The sequence below is a fragment of the Aspergillus uvarum genome, assembly GCF_003184745.1.
Source record: "Aspergillus uvarum CBS 121591 unplaced genomic scaffold BO82scaffold_91, whole genome shotgun sequence".
NCBI classification, from domain to species: Eukaryota; Fungi; Ascomycota; class Eurotiomycetes; order Eurotiales; family Aspergillaceae; genus Aspergillus; species Aspergillus uvarum.
The window spans coordinates 70,854-91,558 of NW_020291388.1; the positions used below are offsets into that span (position 1 = coordinate 70,854).

Genomic DNA, 20,705 nt, shown 5'->3' on the forward strand with positions numbered 1-20,705 from the left:
CCGCCAAAAATAGTGCACATGTGCCGATAGGTCGATGTATCTCGAGGTAGCAGACATCGACAGCACGTATGATAAATTCGCGACTCGCTCAGGTGTTCGTTTCACGCGCACGAGGTAATGATGTGTCTGGTCTGTCACAAAGCGATAGACGGGCCAGGTGACTTGGCCTATCGGTAGCTCTCGGCTCAAAGCGACCACCAAGCACACGGTGCTTCTGCTCTTTCAGATCTCGACATTCGGATAGTGTGGGAAGTGGACAGGCTTGTCGTGGGAGTTCTGACGTGGCTGCACCGGCTCTATTTTCTGCTCAGCTAACTGACGAAAACAAATTAGTATCCAAGCAGCGGTTTGAAACATGAGCAAGACTTGCTCAATGACAGAGGTGGGTATGGAAAATAAGGAGAGGTGTATACCAGCGAGCAAACAGAGGCTCCCATCCTGCTACCTGCTCACCTGGGGCAGAACGACCGCTGATAGAATGAGCATTGCTGTCCCTAGGCTATCAGCACAATGTTCTATTAGGACCGCCAGGCTACGCCGTTGATTCAATCATCTTCCACAGTCTCAACGGTCTGCGTGAATATTCTGTCCTCATAGCCACGCTGCTGGTCTGTCGGGATGATAATTTTCTCTCTCTGGTGCCCCTTGTTGGCCTGTTCGCCACGAGACACTGATGGCCAACGTGATCGCTGCTGGATATTATCCCCGCCACCAATTCGAACACCAAAACCCTCGAGGGTATAGTGCCAGAAGCCGGTGGGTACAGGTGGCGTCGAAAAAAAAAATCATTCATCGAATCTGGTCTCCGAGATGGTCAGCCGTATCTATTGAGTACTGAGGCGGTTTTGCAACGCTATCTGCGCGAGACAGCGGGTTATCCTTTGATCTTGGCGTAACTGGAGCGAGCCCCTCTGCAGGACTAAGAGTCGGTTCACATCCAACCAGACTTTTGTTGTGCAAAGAAGGGCCTCGAATCCACAAGTTGCTGAAGGTCACGAAGAGATTAGGTGCCGAGATTAAGAAGAGATCGGCTTGCTTTCCCATAACGATCAGTCCGTACATTCTGACCCCAAATCGGAGACGATCGAGACGGCGGCCTCTCTGGTCTGGTTTCCCCTCTTCATTTTCTCTTTCTTTCCCCTCTTGCACCGATATCGAATTGTCACCCCGCTTGATATTTATATGGGTTTTCTTTTTTTTTTCCTTCCAAAATTTCGTCGTTTATTTCTGATTGAATGGCCTTCTGCGATCGCAGGGGGGAAATGGGGTTACCACGGTATACAACCCTTGGTTATGGTGCCAAACAATGGTGCTCGGGAGGCGCGAGCCGATTTCCGCCCAACTGTGGCAAGTCGCCCACCCGGCAGTCGTCTCCAGCCTACCACACCTTACCTTGGCTGGTTCTGGGTCTCTTTCGACCAACTAGAGACCAGTGCTTCGTACCGAACGCTGTTACACCACCAACTCCCAAAACAGCCTTGTTCCTATTGTTTGCCCCTGGCCTATAGTCCGTTTTTATACTTCAGTTTGGCTGGGTGTCTTTCGCACTATCGTTACCGCCAGGTTGCTAGTCGCTGGGTGCCTCGGACTGTGCTATTGAGGGCCGAGACGAAGGGGCCGTGGTGGGATTCCCGGCTCGTCCTTGACCATGAGTGACAACAGCCGTCCCCCTCCTTTCCCTTTCCCTTCTCAGACTCCATCTTCGTCATCGGATTTGCTGGAAAGTGATTCCCAGTTTAGTAACCTGGGCGCCTCGCTGAATCGGCAGCAAACCCATGGCCTTTCCGGCCCTTACGAGGTGGTGTATTCTGGCTTTTCTGAGAATCCATCGACTGGCTCGCAGATCATCGAATGCGATCGCTACGGAAGGGTGCGTATTCCCAGGTCGGCCAATTCGACTGCCTGGACCAGTAGCGGACGCGTTAGTCGAGCCTGCGAGAATTGTCGTGAACAGAAGGCCAAATGTAGCGGTCACCGCCCGACGTGTCAACGGTGCCAGGAAGCGGGCATCCGCTGCTCTTATGGTGACCGCAAACGAGAGAAGGTGGCCAAGTGAGTGTTCCCAAGCCTTGACGCAGATATCTCCGGAGTGTATCTAATTTCGTATGCACTAGGCAGCTTAACGATCTGACAACCCAGGTCAAGGCATATGAGGACTTGCTACGAGAGCTGTCGCCCAAGCTGGACTCGGAAGCGGCGAGGCAAGTCGAGCAGATTTTAAATGAAGTAAGACCCTATCCATCACACCCAATGCATGGCTCCGTTTTATCTCTTCCCTGCCCACGTGGGCTCTTTCCTTAATCAGATATAGGTTCAGAGCTGTATTGACGGGATAGACACAGCAAAATTTCGATGAGGACCTGCCTGTTGATCCTCAGGTAACAACGTCTGCGTCAACGGCGCCAGTCACGGATGGTGCGTCAGGGTCTAGTGCGACCCCGACTCTCACCATAGGTGCCCTGGACTACACTAGTGAAGATTTTGATCGACAGGCCATGGGGTTCGTGGGTGAGCACACCGAAATCGCATGGCTGTGCAGATTGAAGCGACTCATTCGACGCTCGAACCCTGCTACAGAGAACCATGGCGACTCTATTGCTTCTGCGAGCTTCTACTTGGACGATTCGGAGATCCCTCTCATCAAAGATGTAGACCCAATCAAACGGCCCCCTCTCGCAACTGCTCAGCAGCTCCTGGACACCTACTTCACAATCGTGCATGCATCATTTCCGATTGTTCGCAGATCCTTTATCATGAGACAGACTATCCTCTACTATAATTCTCCTTCTGTTGGACCTGGGGTTGGGCCTGGAAGGAAGTGGCTTGCTATGCTCAATCTGATCTTCGCGATCGCCGCCAAATTCACCAACTCTCCATCCGATGACGCCGAAGAGTGGCCTGAGGACAGTGCTGTGTATTTCGCACGAGCACAGAAACTCGGAGTGATCGGAACGGTGCTTTTAGAACATCCTGATTCGCAGCAGGTGCAGGTAGAGGGACTAACATCCTTCTACCTTCTGTCCATTGGGCAAGTGAATCGGTAATAATCTCCCTTGGTTCTCCCTCCGGTGTTGTTCATTTGTTTTCGATTGCTCGTCTTATTGTTCATCCATTCCCTACGGACGATTGGCGTACAGTGGTAGTCTAATCGTGTGTGGCTCAGATCCTGGAAAATTTGTGGCTACGCCATCCGTTCGGCTGTAACCTTGGGGTTTCACCTTCGAAACGAAAGCGACATCAGGAACGTCATGAAAGAAACAAAATACACTGTCTGGTGGTCTCTCTATTTGCTGGATTGCTCGCTTTGTGTTATGACTGGTCGCCCGCCTAGTATCAACGACGATTTTTGCACAACACCACTGCCGGTGCCCTTCACAGAAGAAGAATTCGATGATAAGGAACAGTTGATCGCCCTTCCCGAAGTTCGGAATGCTCTCATAAAATTCCTATGTCCCGGAAATCCACAGATCTTCGATGATAAAGGTTCGCCTGGAACCTCCGGCGTCCAAGTGCTCGACTCGGGGAAGAAGAGCGAACAGGATGTGACTGGTATCATCGAGTCTCTAAAATCGACGCCCAACTCTGCGCTTTTTTTCCTATATATTGTCGACTTAGCCACCATTATGCATGAATCCGTTGAAGCTCTGTATGCTCCAAGGGCAGCTCGCAGGCCATTGCTTGAGATCGAGGGAGCCATCTCTACTCTGAACAGCAAAGTGGATGCTTGGCTTGCGAGACTCCCAGTGGCCTTTCACTTGTCGCAGGGAACAGAGGCATTGCAGAGAGAGCGGACAAATCTGGCATTTCGCTTCTATAGTGCCAAAATTCTTATAACACAGCCTTGTCTCATCCAACTTTCTCAGGCAACTGACATCAACGAACCCCCGGGAAGTTTCTGTGAGATGATGGCGATGATGTGTGTGGAGTCGGCACACCAGATGCTTGATCTGTTGCCTGATTCATTCGACCTTGCCTGGGTCCATCGGGTCTCTCCTTGCTGGCATCTTTTGCATTACCTAATGCAGTCGACCACGATCCTGCTTCATGCGTTATTGCTTACGAAGAAGCCAGGAAGCGCCGACTATCGGAAAGTCCTTGATCGGGTGGAAAAGTCAGGTCGTTGGCTGACGGAGATGTCTCTGGAAGATCCGTCTGCTGAACGGGCTTGGCTCACGTGCGGAGAACTGATTTCCGAGATTGTCCCTGAACTCAAAATTAGAATCAGTACTGATTCTAGATCGCAACTGACTGAGCGTCCTATGGTCGGCTTGTCTGCTGCGAAGAAACCTCGTGCGTACTGACTGACTCTGCCGGTGGTCACTAGTGCTATCCTCATTTCAGTGTGCCGAAAAGGACAAGCGAAAACCAATTGTTCCAAGGAGGCTCCATTCCCCACATCCTCTGTTGGTCCTGCGGCTTCGGCTCTGCAACAAGGTTACATTGTCCCCCCTTAGCTGATTCAATTACGCCCCAACCCTACATATACCCCTTCATAGAATTGGAAAAGGTCTCACGCTGTCAGTTGATCTGATTTTGAACCTTGAATACGTGCCGGGGAGGGACCCGTGAGAACAGATATACGATGCGCTTGCGGGGCCTACCGGCCTGTGCTTGTTGATGGTTCCTCTTTATCATCTGAGCAGAAAGCAAATACTCACTATAAAACCTCTGACGTCTTATTCAAGAGTACAGTAGACAGACATCAGCCCACAGCTTGATGCGGGAAGGTCGAACCGGAATTCCCTTGACAAAATCCCAGCAGCGCGGATTGAGTTTCAGACGGTCCCGGCGATGTGGAGTGTTGGCCCATGCAAAGCAGACTCTTGCTTCTTAGCTCTCATTCTTGGCCGACCATTGCCCCACGGTTCAACCACATCCCTTGGTTTGTGTGCTGAGTTTGGTCATTCAGTAATGAACCGCTCTAATTCCGGGTCCCGTCCTTGCTGGATCATCTCTAACTAGCTCCGTTTGGTAATGTGGTCCCTGAGTAGCGCTTGGTTGCTAATGATTTCAATCACTTAGCACCGTCATGAGTCGTGCTCAATGTCGACCCCGTAAAGCTAAGGATTTCTTTTCCTCTGGGAAGCGGTAAGAAAAAGCGTAGTCACCGGTTCGTACGCTTCTCAAATTACTCCGTGGAGATGTGCTGCCATAACTTATGCACGGGGGCAAGCGCCTGCATAGATAATTCGATGCACCTATTGCTTGCCTCCCAGTCCAACGGTGGGCCCACCTCACTCAGTCGTACATTTTGATAGGCTGGCAGTCAAGTCCGTGGCAGCGGAAAGCCCATTCTAGTGGGATAGTTAATTGAGCACTAGGTTGCTTTTGGGCTGCTCGTCCGTTGCCATTGGAAGAATGCGCATTTTGCGCCGTGGCTGATCCACGGTTGTAGCCGACGTCGGCCCTGGACCGGAACTCCTGCTTTGCGTGATCCACGCCCTCAAATCAAATCTGGTTCATTATACGCATCGTCCCGCTCGCCAGACGCTCAGTTGGATCGGTGCTTACTCGGAATTACTACGTATCAGGATTCCACGATTATAGATGATGCGGGGCTCGAGACCCAAACTGTCGACTGAAGCTGGAGTTGGAAGTGGAATGCAGGGAGGGAGGCATACAGGAGGCATAACTTATCTGCCTTCCAGCAAGATAACCAAACAGTAACCAATCGAAATCTTCGAGTCGTTGCCTTCTTCCCTGGCTCCCTAGTGTGCATTCATTGCAAAATACACTAATGGGCAGATCAGAATGACACCGCACCTTGACGGCGAGCGCTATACATGCACAGTACAGTACGTATCCGATTTCTCTAATGAAATCCATTGCCGGAATTCTTCGAGCTGAGGCCCAGGATTGTGTTTCCGTTAGCCCGATGCTCCTCTTCCCTCAAGAGGTTCAGCCCTCGAGCGACAGATCTGGCTTTGACCCACTTATGGTAACCTAACTACAGCCTTGGGCTTAGCGAACCACCAGGCATCGTGGCTGAAATGAATATATACTCAGCACAAACGAGCACTGTGCGCCCACGAAGCGACCTCACAATCAGCATACTATTCCCGGATTGAAGAGTCTGAAGCAAGAACAGTCAAGTCAGGTTGGTTGCTCTTGAGTTTGCACAGTAGCCAAATCCTACTATTCTAGACGTGCTTGTGCCCGTTTCATCGTGTCTTAAAGCCACCCCGTTCATTTAGTGCGGAATCCAGCCTCCGATCCTCTTCATCTTGCTAGCAATCTAAGACTTTTCTACCAAAGAAAAGACATTGGACTTTCGAATCTCGAATCCGCTCTGGACGGAATATCAGCCCAGCCGACTGAAAAGGAAGGAGTCTAGTTTATTGAATGTGGAGAGCGCGAAAAATCTGCAGATCGTCTACCCCCCTTTCCGCCCTTCCCCAGACCTGTCGCATTGGAGCAGCTATTGGTGGTTTGAGGTCATTATTCTGGCGAGAATCTTCCATCGGGCTATAAGCGAGATTCTGGAATGCGTATCCGTACTCCGGAGATGCAAATTATTATTTGCCACACTGGGTACAATCCCGGCTCCTGCCGCAATGACGACCTTCCATCTCGTGTCCAGATCTCAGCCTTCCTTCCAGTCGGAGGTCTTGATTCTGTCGGAGGAATTTCCCGGACCTGGAAGTTCACACTGTGTGGATTTACTCAGACGAGGATGAGTAAAAGGATTGGTGCTACTTCGTGGCCCACCCCCCTCTCGGTAGGTTACTCGGTAGGTTACTGCATTGGGCAAGACTTGCGGTTCTGGAACTGTTTCATTCATTCGATCGTGCCATATCCTGATAAGCTGTGATGAAGCCCGACGAGTCCAACCAATGGCTTCCATCGGAAAAAGGGCGATCGCATCATCGCAGGTCTGTTTGGCACACAGTATTGACTGAGCACCTGACGGAGCCTTGGAGTAGCCAGTCAGGTGGCGTCAGGGATGAGAGAAAAAGAAAGCAAAAAGACCATAAAACGAGTCAACGTGCAGTAGCTCTATCACATCGTGATGAATCATAGCTTAGTCTCCATAATCCCAGCCAGCGATCGACACGGGGTCGATGGCTTTAGTTATTGCTGCTTGGGGCACCAAGGCAGCAATAACAGTATTGATTATGTAAAAGCTGATGCGGGCTAACTAGTTGGTTAGTCATCCATCCCGATTTGACCGCTTGCCGAATGGGGCTGGACGGGGATGTCCACCGAACCCGGTTACTTCTTACAGCTTCCCCGTAACTTTGCATCGAATGAGTTATTGATCTCCGCAGAATCCATCCAGCCTACCTGGACCCTGGGGCAGCCAGTAAGGCTCATTGCCTCATCGCTTCTGACTTGTTAATCTAAGATGCGATAATAACCGCCCAGATCATGTCTTTACGAGGGCCCATGAAGCGCTCGCATCTGAGACAAGTGAGCGCTGCCAGTATAGAGACCCTTTCTACTGCCCGGTCGTTGGAGGCCCCTCATGCTGTGCCCCCCGAGCAGCAGTCATCGATCCTAGATGACAGGACGATTCGCTTGGTCTCCGCCAGTCTAGACCGACGACAATGTTCTCTCTGGGTTCACGATGAGACCTTCTCCAAGGAAGAGATCCTGTTCAATCAGGCCGCCTTCAGCGACACCGGGGCGCAGATCGGCGATGTGATCGAAATCCTGCCCGCCCGGTTCAACGGCGATGCGGCGCATATCTTCAAGGCGGATCTCGGGGCCAGGTCGTCACGGGACGTTCACGTTGAGCCCAGCCCGACGCTTCACCCGGACCCTATGTCCAAATTCAAGACCCCTTTACAGGGTCGATGTCTCTTCGTCGTCAAGCCCCTGCCGCAGGAAATCAAAGCACGACACCCCAAGCTTGAACTCTCTGTAACTAGTGCCGTTGCCAACATCTTCGGCTTTAAGAACCGGACTACCGTCCATATCTCGATCGTGGAGCGCGCGCAGTGTTCCGCCTCCCATGTAGACATCTCTTTCCGCGACCAGTACCTGGTCCGCTCGGACATGTGGCGGCTGGTCATGTCCGAGCTGGCGGATAAAATCGTCTACAAGGGTCAGAAGATCGTCTTCATGGGTAGTATTAAGGCGACTGTTAAGAATATCTTCATCCGCGGCAAGAAGGTCCTCTCGGGCTTCTTCTCCCCGCAGACCATCCCCGTCTTCCGCAGCGAGTCGGCCAAGTATGTCCTGTTTATCCAGATGTCGCGGGAGATGTGGGACTTCGATTCGGAAGGGACGGGCGATATCCTGTTCAGCAGAGTCATCAACGGCTTCCTTCCGGAGCTCTTCAAGCGCTGGGCCAACTCCGATGCAAGGCACCTGGTCACTATTGTGCTGTTCACCCGCGTGGAATACGATGCGACGGCGATAGGCCCTGCGTCCAATCTCAACCTGGACAGTTGGAAGAGTGACTTTACGACCAATGCAGCTCCGACCCGAGATTTTTACCGCGTGGTCGTCAATGATATGGCCAGTGGTCACTGGACGGCGATTCTAGATGAGCTGAAGAAGGACTTCAGAACCTTCTTGAGGGATGTTTCTATCCTCAAGCCACCGGACGAGATGCAAACGCCCACGGTTGATGGCATCAAGGTCGCCCCCAAAGCGCAATCTGCAACCATTGCAGGGCGGCCCAGCACTGCTCTGCGCGGCAACATCTTGGAGGCGATTCACCTTGCTTCCTCTCACCTGGCCTATGATCACATCGATCGTGACATGCTTCACACGGGCACCTCGATCATTGTGATCACCCCTGGAAGCGGTGTATTTGAGGTCTCCTACGAGTCGCTGGCGTCGACGACGGAGGCTCTTACCAACCGCGGTATCGCCATTGACTTGGTCTGTCTAAGCCCCATGCCTCTTCACTCGGTGCCTTTGTTCAAATATCGTGAGCCGGTGAAGCGGCCCCAGACGGCCTCGTACGGGGGAGACATTCGTAATGGGGGCTATTCTCCGGAGGCTCGACCATCCTTCGCAAGCTTCGCCAGTCGCACCTCACATCTCTCACCCAAGTCGGTCATGCATGGCTCGTACCCTGGAATAAGTAGCCGGCAGCCATGGTCTTCCCATTCGAAGAATTGGAACTACGGAATCCCTCATTGGCTCGATATCTCGTACTGGAACCCTGACACTTATCGAGAGGCTCGACGGATTCTAAAGAAAGATCCGAATGCGCCAATCCCTTTCACCGTCACTAAACAATCGAAAATCTTCGTACCCCGCGTGCGCATGTACGAGATTCAAATGATGGGTGTTATGGAGAGCGAGCAGTCGAACATTTCCATCCCTTACTTGCTCGAAGGACAGGGAGTCACCAGAGGAGCTAGTCCGGCGAGTGGCCTGAGCCCTTCTAGCATAAGTCCTTCCAAGACGCCCTTGAAGCGCAACTCCCCATTCAGATATCAGCTCAGTGACAGTCTACGGCCGGAGCCGTTTCTCCAGAATATGTCTCATCCCAAGGACGCCATTCTCGCAAAGACGAAGAAGTCTTCGAACTCGGTCATTGCTTGGATGGACAATTATGACGACGGTGTGTTCCATGCTTTGCCGAAGCGTGCTCCACCTCGTAGGTCTGCGAAGAAAAAGCGAACCAGTGAACCTGAAGTGCAAGTCTCCAATGCTCACGAACGGCTTTCCGCTCGATCCGTGACTCGATTGCGCGAGAACGAGAACAATGCCAACGAGCGCCCACATTCCGTCAGTTCGGCACCTCGGAAAATCGAGCCGTCGCGCTCCGTGCAGAAGAGTCCGGTCTCGACCAAGGCTGCATCGCCCAATAAGCCGGCTCTCAAGCCAACGTCTGCTACGAGAATGCCCCGGATATCGCGAACGATCAGTTTCGCCTTGCGGGGGCTAACCTCCATCGCACCGAGGGCCCAGGCGAGTACGGAGATCAATGTGGAACATGCCAGAGGTCAGCCTACGCAGAATGCGAAAAAGGTCTCTGGAATGCTTGCGGATTCGAGGAGCGTTGAATCCTTGAGCACGTCCGATTCAGCATCCACGAGAACCGTGATCGATTTGTCCACAACGTCTAGCACACCGAACACACCTCAAAAGTCCTCACAAGGCTCGACAGCTACGCCAACGAAGCCAATCTCCATCAAGGTGCCGCAGAAGCAGCCTTCAGAAGATGCCGAGCAACCGGATCGCTCCGTGGTTCCGGAGTCTTACTCGACCACGACCACTGAGATTCCAATGATCGATGACTCGCGCCACGAGAGCCGGGTCAGGAGGTCCAATCCTCGGGTCACGGTGACTGTGAATGGAGGCTCGCGCGAGGCTTCGTCGAAAAGCCCTCACAACACGGCATTGGCCCCTTGGGTCCGTTCTATCAATCCGTGCAACACCTCGAAAGAGGTTATGCGAGAGACCAGCTGGTTTGGGCGCTGGCAGCATGCCTACCCCAGACCTCCTCATGTGGCCGTCGTTAAATGGAAAAGTTTGAAGTCCCCCGCCATTCTGCCCTTGACCACGGAAGAGTTCCCCACCGCGAAGGAGCTGGCCTCGGACTACTTCCAGACCCCGTATCGTGTCTTCCCGAATGAAGATGCGGAAGGTATCGAGCCTCCGAAAACACGAGGTGTGCTCCTTCGCGAGATGATCTCCTTGCGTCTCTCACATGGCTTCCAGATCGTGGTTGGTAGAGCTGTTTTAGAAGCCTCTGGACAATACGCTCTGGAATCACCCAATGTATTCGACACGCGTGGTCTGGAAAGAGATGGTGCTACTGTGTTTCTGTCTAAGGGCAACACGATTCATCGATTGATTTGTGTGGAAGGCGCGGAAATCGAAGTGACGCGCTATACCCATCGCAACTCCTCCATTCTTGCCTCGGAACAGTTCGATGACTTCAGCATGTACTCGCCGGCGATGCGGACGATCTTGAACCCGCAGTACGAGTTGAAGAACATCCGCCTCGATTCGAAGCTCGAGGAATACAACTGGAACTACGCCGACAACTACGTGGCTGGGCATCGAGACTATCTCTTCAACCCATCCCAGCAGCTCCACTTCTGGCGCGTGCGCTATGTCTTGATTCCGATGCATTTACATGTGCATTCCCGCCGTCACATTCAGACGTTCAACGAAGACAACGAGGAGGAGATCCACCTCCTGGGTATCAATCAATTGACACGGATCTGGCAGCGCCACAAGTACATCCCACCGGAGGAGAAGCTCTTCAATGCTTCGAATGGCAAAAAGGCCGAGAACCCGCTCAACATCATCTACAACACGCAGAACTCGTCGGAGGTGGTCGCCGCAGAGTTGGACCGGATGCAACTGACCGACCCGAGCTTGGATAGTGCTCCTGCCCAGCTGTTGCCCGAGTCCGAGCAGTTTGAGCGCTCCAGCATCACCCTGTCAACGTTGGCGCAGGCCATTCAAGGCGAGAAGGGTATACGGATGGAGGATCGACGGTGGCACTGGCGGCTGCATTACAGCTGCTTCATCGGATTCGAACTCACCACCTGGCTGATTCAGACTTTCCGCGATATCGACACCCGAGAGGAAGCGGTGGACTTCGGCAACGAACTGCTTAAGCATGGACTCTTCCATCACGTTGAACGGCGGCACAATTTCCGCGATGGGAACTATTTCTACCAGCTCTCGAGCGAATACCGGCCGCATCGTCCGGAGTCGCGAGGCGGCTGGTTCCCTCAGATGCGACCGGATAAGGCGACCCCCTTGACTCCTGCTGCCGATCACTCGAGCAATCATTCCCGCGCGGAATCGCGATCTGAGTCTCGATCCGAGTCCCGGTCCGAGAGTGTGGATGACGCCATGCCTCAGGTGCCCAACACGCCGTCCAGAGCCAAGAATAAAGCTACGATCATGCTGTCGAAGAAGATGCAGTACGACGTGGATCCGCGTCGACGATCGAACCGCCCCGAGGTCATTGATCTTCACTACGACCGTCTGCATAACCCGGACAATTGTTTCCACATCGAACTCAGCTGGATGGGCACGACAGCCAAACTGATCGAAGACACGGTGCTGTCGTGGGCGGCGACCGCGGAGAAGTTCGGCCTGAAGCTCGTGCAGGTGCCCATCGCCGAGGCGTCTGCGATCGACCAGACGCAGCCCTTCCGCAAGCCTTTCCGCGTGCAACTCAAGGTGCCGCCCCCGCGCGGGCCGGTCCCCGTGCCCTACAACCCTAACCCCTCGGCGTCCGTCTCGGCGCAGAACCTCAATCCGGATCCCCTCTACTTCCAGAAGGCCCTGCTGCGCAAGTTTGACTTTGTGCTCGACTTTGAGGCCCGGTCGGCGTTCCCCGCCGACGTCGAGGTCTCTTACTCTTGGGGCATCCCGGACTACCGCTACCCGCAGTTCATCCACCGGTCGGGCAGTCTGCTCGCCCAGATCACCGACGAGGGCGAGTTCCTGTTCCTGGCCAACCGTCTGGTGAGCACGCGCAGCACCGCGAGCCGCGACATGCCCCGCATGGAGCGCATGGAGCGCGCGGAGCAGTACCGGGCCCGCGCCGGCACGTACGACCCGGTCGCCGCGGACCGCGTCTCCTCGACCTCTTCCCCGCGTCTCTCGCCGATGGTGCGCCCAATCCAAGATCTCACCGGTGGGAGTGGCAGCAGCAGCACCATTGGCGGCAGTAGCACCAGTCATCCCAGCGCTACGAACAATGTCAAAGACAATGCCAGCCTCCACCCCGTCGCCCCGCCCGGCCAACACCCCAGCATCGACTCCTCCAACCTCTACCGCGCGCCCGAGCACATCCTGAACGGGATCGTGGATTTCTGTGGTGATCCGGTCCGTCTGCAGCAGTTCTATAAAGAGTCGCACGCGCGCCCGGTCTCGACGCGCGTCACGCCCTCGAACCCGCCAACCAAGATGACGGATATCCCCTCGCTAGAGCTGCCGGATAGTGTCGTGGGCCATCCGCAGCATCCGCTGCTGCCGGCGTTGCCGCAGCGGATCCATTCCAGTGCGGTGCTGATGAATCCGTCGACGACGGAGGCGCGGGCGCGCTCGCGGGACGAGGGGAGTAGTCTGGTGCGAGGGAGTCCGCGGAGTGGGAGTCTGAGGCCGTTGATGTGATTTGGTCGAGGGGTTTGTGAGGAGGTTGCTTTTGAGGATGAGGGTGTTTGTCAATGTTAAGGACTGGTGTAATGTGTATATGTATGTGTAGTGGTCGTGGATGGATACCCTGTGAGCCATGTATTACAACCTAATGAACAATTGTCTGAGTATCTTACTAGTGTCTTCCTTAGCCTTTCCAGGCCTAACACCAACGCGCAGTTATAGACAGCATCTCCCTGCATTCTTGAGTCCACCACTACACCGTGAGATAGCCCAACAACCACGATTTAGAAACAAACACTCTACCGGAACTTGCTCAAACCTACACCCATACCCAAGCCAACAACAGCCCCCCTCACTGAATAATCGTAACTTTGACCCCCTCCACATCAGCCTTAACCTCCCCGCCCTCCTTCCGCACCTTCACAACCGAGCGCACCTCATGGGCCTTCACCGGATCGACCACCTCGACCTCGACCTCCCCTGTAAGGTCACCATTCACCAGCACCTCCAACCCCACCAACGGATCATCCTCCGGCTTGCTCAGTTGAAAGTTCACCGGCACGACGGCCCCCGGCCGAATCAACAGAGGCAGGGTCTCGAACCCATGCGTCTCGGTATACCACCTGCCGCCCTGATACTTTTTCGAATGATCAAACCAACTCACCCACTCCCCATCCTCTTCCGTGTCCGGCACATAAAACGACACCACCCCCTCCTTACTCAACACCGGCGCGACCAACAAATCGCCCCCAAGCATATACACCGTATCCACGCTCCACGCATTCTTGTCGGCGGGAAACTCCAACAACAAGGGCCGCATCACGGGCGTCCCGCGGCGGGCCCCCTCCAGCGCGTTCTGGAGGAGATACGGCGTGAGCGCAATCTTCCTTTTCACGCAGTCGCGCAGGACGACCGAACAATCCTCGCCGTAGATCCACGGCACGCGGAACGAGTGGCTCCCGTGCAGCCGGGAGTGCGTCGACAGCAAGCCGAACTGCACCCACCGCTTGTACACGTCCGGCGGCGGGGTGCCCTCGAAGCCGCCGATGTCGGAGGCCCAGAAGATGAAGCCCGAGAGGGACAGCGACAAGCAGCCGCGCAGGGACTCGGCCATCGCTTCGTAGGTGCTCTCGCAGTCGCCGCCCCAGTGGATGGGGAATTTCTGGCCGCCGGCGGCGGTGGAGCGGGCGAAGAGGACGGCGCCGGACTTGTTGGTGATTTCGTGGGTGGTGGGATCGATGTTGTCTGGGTGGTGGTGGAGGAGGGTCGTGTAGCAGAGTTCGTTGAAGGTGAGGGTGTAGTAGTTGTGCATGCGCGTGGGGTCGACGCTCTCGTCAAAGTAGGTGACGTTGCGGTAGGGGATGCGTTCGCCGAAGTCAGTTTTGAAGCTGTCGACTCCTAGGTCTAGCAGGCGGCGGAGGTGGGATTGGAACCAGGTGCGCGCGGAGGGGTTCGTGAAGTCGACGATCGCCATGCCGGCTTGCCAGTAGTCCCATTGCCAGACTGTGCCGTCGGTGCGCTGTGGGAAGGGCGGGCGGGGGGTTAGTGAGGGTTGCAGGGGAGGGGGGTAGGGGGCAGGGGGAGAGCAGAGGGGGAGCGTACCTTGATGAAGTATCCTTTCTCTTTGCCCTCCTTGAATAGCGGCGATGCCTGGCCGACGTACGGGTTGAGCCAGACACTGATCCGCAGCCCGCGTTCCTTCAGCCGCTTGATGTACCCCGCAGCGTCGGGGAACATGGCCGAGTCGAACTCGAAGTCGCACCACTGGTACGACTTCATCCAGAAGCAGTCGAAGTGGAACACGCCCAGCGGGATCTCGCGGTCCCGGAACCCGTCCAGGAAGCCAGTGACGGTCTGTTCGTCGTAGTTGGTCGTGAAGCCTGTCCCATAACGCATCAGCATTGGCATCAACCTTCCCCCAACCCCACCCCCAAGCGGAACATACTCGTCGTCAGCCAAAGATTATAACTCCACGCCGGCACCAGACTCGGCCTCCCCGTCAAGGCCGTATACCGCTCCAAAATCGCCTTGGGCGAGTCCCCATAGATAACAAAATACTCGAGCTCCTCGCCGGGCACCGAGATATTGACGCGGGTCGTGCGCTCCGACTGCAGCTCCAGACTCACCTTGCCCGGGTGGTTCACGAACACGCCGTACCCGGCCGAGCTCAAGTAGAAGGGGATGTTCTTGTACGCCAGCTCGGAGGAGGTGCCGCCGTCCTCGTTCCAGATGTCGACCGTCTGCCCGTTCTTGATGAACGGGCCGAACCGCTCGCCCAGCCCGTACAGCTTCTCGCCCACGCCCAGGTCCAGCGCCGCCAGCATGTAGCCCTGCCGCTCGAAGAAGATCCCGTCGTCCCACCGGGATTTCTCGGTCGTCTGGTCGCCGATGTACCCGATCGAGCGCCAGGAGTGGCCCGTCAGCTTGCGCTGCTTCTGGCTGGTAGCAGAGGAAAAGACGAAGTCGAGTTCGTTGGGCGCGGTCGTCACGGCCAGGTCGAGGCCGCCGCTGCGGTAGTGAAGCGCTTGATTCTCCTCATGCGAGATCTGGACGTGCCCGGTGGTCTTGGTGAGTTCGTAGTGCGGGCCTTTGCCGATGCCGCCGGCCCTGGGGTCTCATTAGTATGAGCGTTCGGGAGAGGACGACACTTGCTGTAGGACGGAGAATGAAAACGAGGGGGAGGGTACACACCAATGGACAAGCTTCACGCCGATAATCCCTTCCAACGGCGACGTGACCTGCGCCGAGACCGTAGCTATACACCCACCAGTCGTCAGTCCAAGCCCTCTTCTTCTACTCATCCCCATCTGGATCCAGGATAAAGAAAGGAGAGGGACCACCCACCGGAGTTCAGCGTATCACCCCGGTGCCGCTGGAACTTGTTCAGGAGCAGATCCACCGTCTCGTTCTCGATGCTCAGGCGCTCCACGTTGTTCATCCAGTCGATCCGGATCCCCTCCTGTCACTCAAGCGCTCACACATTAACGTCTGATTCGGTTCGGTCTTAGACGGGGAAACTCACCCGGATGCGCCACATTCCCTCGGTGAACTTCATTGTGATGGATGGGGTATCAATTGATGATATGTAGAGGTTTAAACTTGGGGGGGGAGCAATGCTGGGCCCTGAGGGGAGGGGAGAGACCTCGGTCAACGAGCAGCGCGGCGTGTCTTAAGTATGAATTGGATCATTGTCAAGGCTCAACACTGTTATGACCCCACCCCACCCCGCAGTACAAGCACTGCACTGACTGACTGACTGACTGACAGACCAGGATTGCGCCGGTTGAATAGACACCATGGCATCTCACGGGCCGGAAGACCGAGAGAACCGGGAGAACCGAGAGAGAGGTGATTGGAAGAGGGGTAAAAACCACCGCCGTCATTTTAGCTAAGGCTAAATGACCCCTGGATTTATCCTGGTTGGATTTGTCCACCAATCGCTTTGCCCACCAGAAGGAAGACGTCTCCGGTGGGCTGATGCCGACGGCCACCAAAGATATTAATTTTAGAATTACTTCCCCTACAGTCCACGTGCATCTGTCATTGACAGCCGTCAGATCATGTATGTATGTATGTATGTATGTATGATGATGATGATGATGATGATGTACTGTACGTATGTATGTATGCTCAACGCTGGGTCGAGTGCAGGAAATACTCAACATGGGTATCATGTTAACATAAAAGCATCAGAACAGAAAATTCACTCATCCCCCACCCCTACCACGCCTCCTCAACATCGAGAAGCCACTTGCGAACTCCCTCGCGCAGCGTGTTATCCGCCCCGGCCAACGCACGCTTGCGCTCTCTATCGGCTAAGCCGAGCTCCCCATCAACATCCTCGCGGCAATGCTCCGCGGTCACACTGCGCACCACCTCTTCCAGCGCCCCGAGAACCAGCTTGCGACACTCAGTCCGAGGCACCTCGACGGGTCGGATTTCTTCCCGCGCGGTCGCTGGAGCTTCCGCTGGCGGCTTATCCTCCCCGCGACGACCACGGGACGGCGACGGCGCCCGAGAATGGGCCATGGACGACGGTCCACTCTGTGCAAGTACACGTTCAAGAGCGTCGACAAGGGTACCATCCAGATCCATCACGGGCTCTTCCACAAACCGTTCCTCAACCTCGGTAGGATACATATCGTCCATGGAGGAATTATTGGATGTCCTGCTCGACCCAGTAGCGTGCGAGAAGAAGCTCGTGAGCTGCGAGGCCGACACAGACCCGTTGGACACGTACCGCGGAGTGCCGGGCTGCGAAGGGAAAGAGGACGTATACGCCTTGCGCGACGACCCATGTCCCACAAGTTTACGTCGCAGTCGCAGTCGCTTCACCGTAAAGTTCCGGACGTCCGCGATCACGGTGGTCGCAACATCCACCCATCGTTCGGAGCCGTCCGCGTTAAGACACATGGCTTGGCTTGGCGTAGGCTCGGCCTGCATGGCGCGCTTGATATCGGCTTCCAGTGAGGCGTATGGTCTCACGGCCTGCAGGAGAAAGTCATCATGGAAAGTTCGCAGCCAGCCAGCTACATTGGTATTAGGTCCATCGGTGTCCTTGAGACTACCGTGGAACCCGGATACACTGCTCTGTGTAGATGCCATTGCATCCATACTAGTGACCGAGGTGCGGGTCTTCTTCGGGGAGGCCAGCGTGGAGTCCCCGGACGACGAAAGCGACAGGAACCCTGGGAGCGGCAGGTCCACGTCCACCACGCCGTCATCGCCACGAACAGCCATCTTCAAGGAAGACTCCCTGGTCTGGTCCGTGGTCGACGACAAATCCGGTGTGTCCTCCTCGAATGAGATATGACTGTTTGTCGCCGGAGGAATAGAGATATTGCCGCTCGTAGGAGCTTTGGGTGCCGCCGCCATGGGTTCCTCCGATGCTTCTTTGACCATCTGGGCAAGTGTCGGAGGGTTCCGTCTGGGCGGGTTCGTATAAGCAGATACCGATCGCTTGCGCGCTTCAGATGGCGCAGGGGCGTCACCAGCGTCTGATGACTCCTGACGAGAGCTCCACAAGCCAGAGAACAAAGTGCCCCAGCGGCCACTCGCGGGAGGTATCTGGCCATTGGCACAGGTTGCCGAGGTTTCGGACCGCCGCAGATTCTTTAGAAGAGTTTCGGACGCCAGGCTGTCACGTCCTTCGGCCACACTTGGATCCGATCCCATCCGCTCAGACCGGCTCTGCGAGGCGAAGTGCGGGACGGGAACGGTACTACTCGGAGTAGTGGTCGAAGTGGTGGCTGCACTCGTGTTCCTCGGACGCATGTCTCTAGTATGGATAGGAACTCCTAAGGCTCGGATCGAGCGGGCATCTGAGCCCCTGCGCTTCGCACCAAAATCAGGCGGAACCATAGGCTCGGGTTCTTCCGCCGAACGATGGGCCGTCTCATTGGATGAAGCACTCACAGACCGCTGGTGCTGCTCTCTCTCATTGAGGTTGAGGCGCTGCGCACGAGACCGTCGTTCCATCACTCTCCGCAACGCCTCCTGTCGTAAGATAGGAACGTTAGGCGGGCTCTGGGAGACAGCACGAGTCGACGCCGCAGTGCCAGGACGGATCGGAGACGGCAGGGGCTCGAAGCGCTGTTTGGGAGGCAAGAACGCCGCCAGTAAGAAAATCAGTCTTCTGGCAGTCATCTTATCCGGCGAGATGATCACGGTGCGATTAGCCAGCATCGGGTCGGCATCTTGCTGAGCCTTCTGTTGCAGATAGTGCCGCCGACGGTACCACTCCGGGCCCACGGCATTGAGCCACTCCGTGTGGTTCCCCAAGAAGGCAGTAACCAGGACCAGGAAAAAGAAACTGTGGTCTTTGTCTCCAAGACTGCGGATTATCGACCGCCCTTCTTCACGCCAGACGCCCCAGCGGCTCTGGCCTGTAACAACGTAAGGCATCTGCAGAGCCGTGCTTATGCGACGAGTGCTGCGGATGGCTTCGTCGCGAAGCTTTGAGTTGATGGACAAAACGTTGACCGGTAGATGAACAAAGGTCTGATTAGTCCTCTGCATATTTGGAGGTTTAGCCGGCTTGGGGTGCGGTCCGGCCGAGGCGTCTACCTTTTTGAGTAAGAACAGGATCTCGTTCCGAGACAGCCTCTCCAAATGGGACAGAGTCCGGTTGATGATATCCCAGTGATCTACCAACAGATCAATACGCTCATCCAGACTCGCGGGAGGAGATGCGAGGGACAGGCTGTCCTCGAAGAAGCCGCCACGCCAGCGATAGTCCGAGTCCAATGAGCACGAAAGCCCTGGCTTGGGAGAGTCTGGACCTTGCGCAAACCGAGAAACCGGCCGCCCACCATTTCGGGATAAGAGCGGGATCTGGATTGTAATAGCGACCGCGTACATGGGGGTTTTCTTCTCCTTGATCTTCTTGCGCTTCGAGACGTCCGGGAAGGGAAACCCCGGGCTCGGAAGAGCGTCGTGGGAGACTGAAGATGACAAGTCAGACCTATCCGGAGGGGAGGCATCATCTCCGCCTTCGGGCAGATGCACACTGAACATCCTGGTCAACAGGATAGTGACCTTGGCAGGTGGTTTCGGCTCATTACCACGATCGGAGCCGCCAAACGTCGTGGAACTTCCCGTAGTATATGCTCGTGATAGAGAGCTACGTGCCGCCGGAGACGCTGGCGAGGTTTGACCCGGTTCGTCATCGGCCGAAATGATATGCATCTTGGTGGAGGAACCCTTATAGCTGAAGGCACTGCTCCCAAAGATGCAGTTGAGCAACCCGGAGTCATTTGCATCCGTCGTGCCCCGGGAATGGCCACCTTCGGCGAAACTTCCACCCGGTGCCAGCGTAGAGCTACGAACCCGTGCCCTCATGAACGCGCCAGAAGACATGGGTGGGGATCGCCGTGTCTCTGCAGCCGCAGACAGCGGGCTTGATTCCACCACCGAGGACTGAGGCAGATAACCCCGCCGCGGGCCGCGAGTCAACGTGGAGAGCGTGCGGGCATGGCGGGTACCAGTATTTTCGAACACCTGTGGCTCCAAGCCCAGACCATGTGAGCCTTGTCCCTGCGGAGTGGCCCGGGTATCCAGCAACACACAGGCATCCCGGTCTCCCAGCGCGTTCTGAGCGATTATCACCCGGAAATCCTTCAGGTGGTCCAATTCGACGCCACCACCACGATCATCATATCCACCGGCCGTCGAGGTGTTCGGAGAATTGAAAGCGGTATGAAGGGGGTACGCGTGCGAGTTGGATCGTCGAAGAAGGCTAACGTCAGGATACAGCAAGCCCGATGTATGCTCCTCTTCTGTGACCGATTCCAGTGGCTGTGGGTTCTTCGCGGAGTATCCCGTCGGATTGAGAGTGGCCGCTGCAGTATTCAATAGTCGACCGAGCATGATGATAAAGCCGACTCGGAACGGAACTGCAGAGTAGGTAAAAAGAGCGGGGAAAGATCGCAAGATCGATTACGCAGAAGCGTTCAAATAAAATGCGCCAATGAAACAAGCAGGAAACCAACAGTCAGACCGATCAACTAGACTGAGCTGCAGTTCCCCATGGTTCAATTTCGCGAGGGAACGACCATGATCAGGCCGTAAATAGACGAATGGGTGTGTTTCTGGTGGAGGTTGAGAGAAACACACGTCGTTTGAATCGGTCGTCTTGAGAAGGGTAGTGGGGAGGGGGGGGGGGGGGGGGG

At 55.5% G+C, this 20,705-nt stretch overlaps 4 protein-coding genes across 4 annotated transcripts; 2 read left to right on the forward strand and 2 right to left on the reverse strand.

Moving 5' to 3' along the window:
• The first annotated feature begins 1,221 nt into the window (after window positions 1-1,221).
• BO82DRAFT_214673 (putative C6 transcription factor) lies at window positions 1,222-4,546 on the forward strand. The gene is made up of 4 exons (XM_025630731.1): window positions 1,222-2,052; window positions 2,115-2,226; window positions 2,337-3,040; window positions 3,164-4,546. Exons 1-4 carry the CDS (start codon window positions 1,649-1,651, stop codon window positions 4,299-4,301), a joined length of 2,358 nt encoding a protein of 785 aa, XP_025486419.1. The 5' UTR covers window positions 1,222-1,648; the 3' UTR covers window positions 4,302-4,546.
• Window positions 4,547-7,195: 2,649 nt separating this feature from the next.
• Window positions 7,196-13,154, forward strand: iml1 (GTPase-activating protein IML1; the record flags this gene model as incomplete). Its single annotated transcript, XM_025640375.1, has 2 exons — window positions 7,196-7,303; window positions 7,366-13,154. 2 exons carry the CDS (start codon window positions 7,196-7,198, stop codon window positions 13,048-13,050), a joined length of 5,793 nt encoding a protein of 1,930 aa, XP_025486420.1. The 3' UTR covers window positions 13,051-13,154.
• Window positions 13,155-13,165: 11 nt separating this feature from the next.
• On the reverse strand, window positions 13,166-16,349 carry BO82DRAFT_396297 (putative sugar hydrolase). The gene is made up of 6 exons (XM_025638832.1): window positions 16,058-16,349; window positions 15,880-15,994; window positions 15,727-15,790; window positions 14,981-15,642; window positions 14,638-14,915; window positions 13,166-14,554 (listed from the first exon to the last, which is right to left on the reverse strand). Exons 1-6 carry the CDS (start codon window positions 16,088-16,090, stop codon window positions 13,388-13,390), a joined length of 2,319 nt encoding a protein of 772 aa, XP_025486421.1. The 5' UTR covers window positions 16,091-16,349; the 3' UTR covers window positions 13,166-13,387.
• Window positions 16,350-16,599: 250 nt separating this feature from the next.
• Window positions 16,600-20,705, reverse strand: BO82DRAFT_347587 (uncharacterized protein). Its single transcript, XM_025633795.1, has one exon. It carries the CDS (start codon window positions 20,401-20,403, stop codon window positions 16,756-16,758), a length of 3,648 nt encoding a protein of 1,215 aa, XP_025486422.1. The 5' UTR covers window positions 20,404-20,705; the 3' UTR covers window positions 16,600-16,755.